General features: G+C 38.2%; 1 protein-coding gene across 1 annotated transcript in view; it reads left to right on the top strand.

The window, feature by feature from the left end:
• Window positions 1-7,500, top strand: part of bcas3 (BCAS3 microtubule associated cell migration factor) — a 262,841-nt gene that overhangs the window by 245,165 nt on the left and 10,176 nt on the right. Inside the window, exon 23 of the mRNA XM_061919330.1 lies at window positions 5,745-5,921. Coding sequence (XP_061775314.1) covers window positions 5,745-5,921 — 177 coding nt within the window. The remainder of the gene's footprint in view (window positions 1-5,744; window positions 5,922-7,500) is intronic.

Below are 7,500 nucleotides of genomic sequence, written 5' to 3' on the forward strand. Positions count from 1 at the left end.
ACACACACATGCACACACACACACATGCGCACACACACATACACTGTAACACACACACACACTTACACACACATGCACACACTTACACACACATGCACACACACACACATGCGCACACACACATACACTGTAACACACACACACACTTACACACACATGCACACACTTACACACACATGCACACACACACACATGCGCACACACACATACACTGTAACACACACACATACACACATATACTATAACACACACACACACACATTCTATACCCCAAAGTAGTTGTAAGTAAGAAAAGTGAAAGTACAAAATAAGTATTTTAGTGTGCTGAAGGATGTTGAGGAGATCATGTGGACATCATCAAGTCTTCACCAGCGAGGTCATGTGACTTCCTGTGTTCATCAACACGTGGTCACATCATAAAAAGTGTTGCTCAATCAGCTGTCTTGCATTAGCACTTAATTGTGTTTGCGGCCAGCACACGTTGCCATGGCAACACCACACGTCACCTGGAAACAGGAGCGCCACAAATCTTCTTCAGGTCACTACACATACCTGCATTGGCACCTGGTTACTACCTGAGTCACTACACATACCTGCATTGGCACCTGGTTACTACCTGAGTCACTACACATACCTGCATTGGCACTTAGTTACTAGCTGAGTCACTACACATACCTGCATTGGCACCTGGTTACGAGCTGAGTCACTACACATACCTGCATTGGCACCTGGTTACTACCTGAGTCACTACACATACCTGCATTGGCACCTGGTTACTAGCTGAGTCACTACACATACCTGCATTGGCACCTGGTTACTACCTGAGTCACTACACATACCTGCATTGGCACCTGGTTACTACCTGAGTCACTACACATACCTGCATTGGCACCTAGTTACTAGCTGAGTCACTACACATACCTGCATTGGCACCTGGTTACTAGCTGAGTCACTACACATACCTGCATTGGCACCTGGTTACTAGCTGAGTCACTACACATACCTGCATTGGCACCTGGTTACTAGCTGAGTCACTACACATACCTGCATTGGCACCTGGTTACTACCTGAGTCACTACACATACCTGCATTGGCACTTAGTTACTAGCTGAGTCACTACACATACCTGCATTGGCACCTGGTTACGAGCTGAGTCACTACACATACCTGCATTGGCACCTAGTTACTAGCTGAGTCACTACACATACCTGCATTGGCACCTGGTTACTACCTGAGTCACTACACATACCTGCATTGGCACCTGGTTACTACCTGAGTCACTACACATACCTGCATTGGCACCTGGTTACTACCTGAGTCACTACACATACCTGCATTGGCACCTGGTTACTACCTGAGTCACTACACATACCTGCATTGGCACCTGGTTACTAGCTGACAATACACATACCTGCATTGGCACCTGGTTACTACCTGAGTCACTACACATACCTGCATTGGCACCTGGTTACTACCTGAGTCACTACACATACCTGCATTGGCACCTGGTTACTAGCTGACAATACACATTGTGAATACACAATCCTGCTACTCCCACCTTCCTCAAAGTACTCCAACATTTACTTCACAAGCAGTTTTCCCGCTAATGTGTCACACCTTTCCAAGGTACTTGGGTGTTCACTGGATTGCTCACTCAGCTCTCATGAAACATCAGTTAGCTGCAAACCTCAGATATTGAATAAATAAATAAACGTGTTTTCTTTTCAGTAAAGCCATATTTAATTTTGCTGGCGATTAACACAATTTTTAACGGGCACCTTAATTAGTAAATGAATTACTTTTTTCAACTGATCTGCCGCTTCTCTTTGCAAAGTGCCGATGTTGTGCTAACAAGCACAGCTCTAAACTCTGGCTGGCAGCGCCTTTTCAAGGAACACACACTCCACTCTCATGAAACATCAATCAATTGTGTATGCCCGATGTTTGAAGTATTTTTAGTAACACAATCAGTATTTTACCTAGAAATAATTGTATTTTGTAAAGATTGATTTGTAATTTAGTTACCTTTTGGTAAAGTATCTATACTTAGTAATGTTTTCAAGTTGGCGTAATAAGTCTTGAGAGAATGTTCCCAAAACATCCAGTCTGACTTGCTAGCATTAGCTCATAGCTGGCTAGCTAACTTCATGTTTTTGTGATTAATCACATGAGTTAACGAAGTTTTGGACAGTTGTCTAATCTTCTGGTGGAGAAGATCTTTACGTGGAATAAATATTTGTGTTTCAACAAGAAGAAAGATGAATTACACCTGCTCTGCTCCACATTCATGTCGGAGTCACATGACCCTGACTCGGGTTGAAGGACTTTATACAAACCTTGCTTAGGATTCTAAATATGTTTGAATTATTATTATTATTGATGATGTATTTTATTCAAACACTCCATGTTACAACAAATTCTCATAGAACATTCATTCAATGGATCAAATATTCAATTTTTCCATGGAATATAATTTGCATCTATAGAATGTGTCTTTAAAGGCCGACTGAAATGAGATGTTCTTATTTAAACGGGGATAGCAGCTCCATTCTATGTGTCATACTTCATCATTTGGCCATATTACCATATTTTTGCTGAAAGGATTCAGTAGAGAACATCCACCATAAAGTTTGCAACTTTTGCTTGCTAACAGAAAAGCCCTGCCTGTACGGAAGTAGCAGACGATGACATCACAAGTGTGATGGCTCCTCACATATTCACATTGTTTTTAATGGGAGCCTCCAACAAAAAGTGCTATTCGGACCGAGAAAACGACAATTTCCCCATTAATTTGAGCGAGGATGAAAGATTCGTGTTTGAGGATATTGATAGCGACGGACGAGAAAAAAAAGACAGAAAAAAAAAAAGGTGATTGCATTGGGACGGATTCAGATGTTTTTAGACACATTTACTAGGATAATTCTGGGAAATCCCTTATCTTTCTATTGTGTTGTTAGTGTTTTAGTGAGTTTAATAGTACCTGATAGTCGGAGGGGTGTGTCCACAGCTGGGTGTCTTGACGCCAGTGTCTCAGGGAAGTCGATGGCAGCTTTATGGGCGGCACAAGCGCCGCTGATATCCGGTAAGAGGCGACTTTTTAACCACAATTTTCTCACCGAAACCTGCTGGTTGACATGTAGTCGGGATCCATGTTCGCTTGACCGCTCTGATCCATAGTAAAGTTTCACCTCAGTGAATTTTAAACAAGGAATCACCGTGTGTTTGTGTGGCTAAAGGCTAAAGCTTTCCAACTCCATCTTTCTACTTTGACTTCTCCAATATTAATTGAACAAATTGCAAAAGATTCAGCAACACAGATGTCCAAAATACTGTGTAATTATGCCGTTAAAGCAGACGACTTTTAGCTGTGTGTGTGTGCAGCGCTCATATTCCTAACAGCCTGTGATGTCACGCGTACACGTCATCATTACACAACGTTTTCAAGACGAAACTCCTGGGAAATTTAAAATTGCAATTTAGTAAAGTAAAGCGGCCGTATTGTCATGTGTTGCAATGTTAATATTTCATCATTGATATATAAACTATCAGACTGTGTGGTCGCTAGTAGTGGCTTTCAGTAGGACTTTAATGTTTATATATTTGTATTATTTATAGAATATTCACGTAATGTATGAGATATTAATTTCTTATAGAATGTTAATTTAAAGGATACAATATTCATTTTTATTTATAAAATATTAAATGTATTTGTAGAATATATTTTTAGTATGTTTATTATTAGTTTTATGCATAGACCATTAATGTTATGTATAGAATATACATTTTATATCTAGAATAATCAATTCATTGATAAAATATAAATTTTATCCAGAGTATTCATTTTATTTATGCAATATTCATTTAAAGGGTAAAATATCTCTTTTATTCATAGAATAATTATGTCATGAATAGAATATTCATTTTATTTATAAAATATTCATTTAAAAGATAAAATGTGCCATTGATTTATATAATAATTATGTCATGGATAGAATATTATTTTTATTTATAGAATATTCATTTATAAGATAAATTATTCGTTTTTTTGATAGAAAACACATTTAATGGGTACATATTAATTTTATGCATAACATTTTTATTTTATTTATAGAATATTCATTTAAAGGATAAATTATTAATTTTTGTAGAATAATTATGTAATGAACAGACTATTATTTTATTTATCAAATAATCATTTTATGGATAAAATAATAATTTTAATTATAGAATAATTTTTATTTATATAATATTTTTTTATGCATAAAATATTTATGCAATGTATATAATATTTATTAAAAGGAAATAATATGAATTGTATTTATATAATATTCATTTAAAGGATATATTATTCCTTTTTTTTGTAGAATAATCATTTAATGGATAAAATATTAATTATGTCTATAGAGTGTTGATTTAATTTGTAGAATCTTCATTTACAGGATAACATATTTATTGTAATCATACAATAATTATGTCATGGGTCGAATATTCATTTTATTCATATAATATTGATTTAATAAATCGAAAATGTGTTTTATGTGCAGAATGTTTTTTTTTTATTGAATATTCATTTAATGGATAAAATCTTCATTTTATTTGTCGAATATTTATTGAGTGGATATAACAATGGTTTTGTGTACATGATGTGTTCAGGGGGACAAGTAAAATCCAGCTGCACTTAGTAAGACTTTGTCACATCACAATAAGTCATTTTCATAAGACTATATTTATGTATACAACGCTAACATAGTGCTAAGCTAATAGTGCTGGTCAATCACAGCCTTTTGCTTGTGAGTCAACATGATATTCTGTTTACTTCCTGTCTGTATGTCTCTCACACACACACACACACACACACACACACACACACACACACACACACACACAAGGTCTCAGACTGTGTGTCTCCAGCATGCAAGATGTTGTGATAGCGGCTGACAGAAAGAGAGGAGATTGTGTCGTTGTGCAGGTTGTGTAGATGTTGTGTGACAGCCGTGACACTTGTGTTGTGATTGCTGCATAAAAGTAGCTGACCTGAAACATTTGCCTCAAAAATATGTTGGAGTAATGAAAATAAAAGTTGCATTGCTTTAAATATGGCCATAAATATTGTGCTTGGATCAACGTTAAAGTAGTCAGTGTACAGCTTGTTATAGTTGTACTATTCACCTAAAATTACACACATACATACAATTATATGTGTGTGTGTGTGTGTGTGTGTGTGTGTGTGTCTGTGTGTGTGTGTGTGTAAATATATATATATATATACACACACACACACTCAACCACACACCTATACACTCGTCTAGTACACTCAACTACATCAAACCACTTCCAATTCAACTACATCCGCAACAACTACATCCAACTGAACTACATCTTATTACATCTAACTCAACTACATATATAAAAAAATATATATATATATATATATTGGAAGTGGCTTGACATAGTTGAGTGTAGTTGAGTGTACTAGATGAGTGTATAGGTGTGTGGTTGAGTGTAAATACGAGAGTAAAGAATGATGTAGTTGAGTGTACTAGATGAGTGCATAAGTGTGTGGTTTATCCATGACAGAGTGCTCAATAGCGGGGTAATACACGTTAGGTCAGCAGGTTTCCCTGCTCTTCAGGGGATGATATATATCAATGTTTGCAGAGCTGTGCGATGATAAAAGATGTCATCTGAATGAAAGTAAAAGTAAAAGTGAAGTTGAACTTTATCTGTATCTGTAATGTTTGCAGACACGTTGGACGGGTGTGGCGTGACGCTGCTGGAGGTGTGTGGCAGCTGGCCGGAGACTTTTGGCGTGCCGAGACACAACTTGGCTTTCTCAGAGTCCACGGACGAAGGTCTGAGGGAGCGTTTGGCCGACGCCATGTCCGAGTTTCCTTCTCGCGACATCGAGGGTTCTGCTACAGGTGACTGACTGACTCATCACACCTTCTTTCTACTGACTCATCACACCTTCTTTCTGCTGACTCATCACACCTTCTTTCTGCTGACTCATCACACCTTCTTTCTACTGACTCATCACACCTTCTTTCTACTGACTCATCACACCTTCTTTCTACTGACTCATCACACCTTCTTTCTACTGACTCATCACACCTTCTTTCTACTGACTCATCACACCTTCTTTCTACTGACTCATCACACCTTCTTCCTACTGACTCATCACACCTTCTTTCTGCTGACTCATCACACCTTCTTTCTACTGACTCATCACACCTTCTTTCTACTGACTCATCACACCTTCTTTCTACTGACTCATCACACCTTCTTTCTACTGACTCATCACACCTTCTTTCTACTGACTCATCACACCTTCTTTCTACTGACTCATCACACCTTCTTTCTACTGACTCATCACACCTTCTTTCTACTGACTCATCACACCTTCTTTCTACTGACTCATCACACCTTCTTTCTACTGACTCATCACACCTTCTTTCTACTGACTCATCACACCTTCTTTCTACTGACTCATCACACCTTCTTTCTGCTGACTCATCACACCTTCTTTCTACTGACTCACCACACCTTCTTTCTGCTGACTCATCACACCTTCTTTCTACTGACTCATCACACCTTCTTTCTACTGACTCATCACACCTTCTTTCTACTGACTCATCACACCTTCTTTCTACTGACTCATCACACCTTCTTTCTACTGACTCATCACACCTTCTTTCTACTGACTCATCACACCTTCTTTCTACTGACTCATCACACCTTCTTTCTACTGACTCACCACACCTTCTTTCTACTGACTCATCACACCTTCTTTCTACTGACTCATCACACCTTCTTTCTACTGACTCATCACACCTTCTTTCTACTGACTCATCACACCTTCTTTCTACTGACTCATCACACCTTCTTTCTACTGACTCATCACACCTTCTTTCTACTGACTCATCACACCTTCTTTCTACTGACTCATCACACCTTCTTTCTACTGACTCATCACACCTTCTTTCTACTGACTCATCACACCTTCTTTCTACTGACTCATCACACCTTCTTTCTACTGACTCACCACACCTTCTTTCTACTGACTCATCACACCTTCTTTCTACTGACTCATCACACCTTCTTTCTACTGACTCATCACACCTTCTTTCTACTGACTCATCACACCTTCTTTCTACTGACTCATCACACCTTCTTTCTACTGACTCATCACACCTTCTTTCTACTGACTCATCACACCTTCTTTCTACTGACTCATCACACCTTCTTTCTGCTGACTCATCACACCTTCTTTCTACTGACTCATCACACCTTCTTTCTACTGACTCATCACACCTTCTTTCTACTGACTCATCACACCTTCTTTCTCACCTTCACTTGCTTCCCAAAGACCACTTTTGGAACGTACATCCTCAAATATGTCTGCTTTTTTCTAAATATGTTTGGGGACAAGCGGTAGAAAAATGGATGGATGTTTTTCATGCAAAAGTACTACTAAAAGTACACAAGATAGTAAAGTGCTGA

Source organism: Nerophis ophidion, linkage group LG13 (genome assembly GCF_033978795.1).
Source record: "Nerophis ophidion isolate RoL-2023_Sa linkage group LG13, RoL_Noph_v1.0, whole genome shotgun sequence".
NCBI lineage: Eukaryota > Metazoa > Chordata > Actinopteri > Syngnathiformes > Syngnathidae > Nerophis > Nerophis ophidion.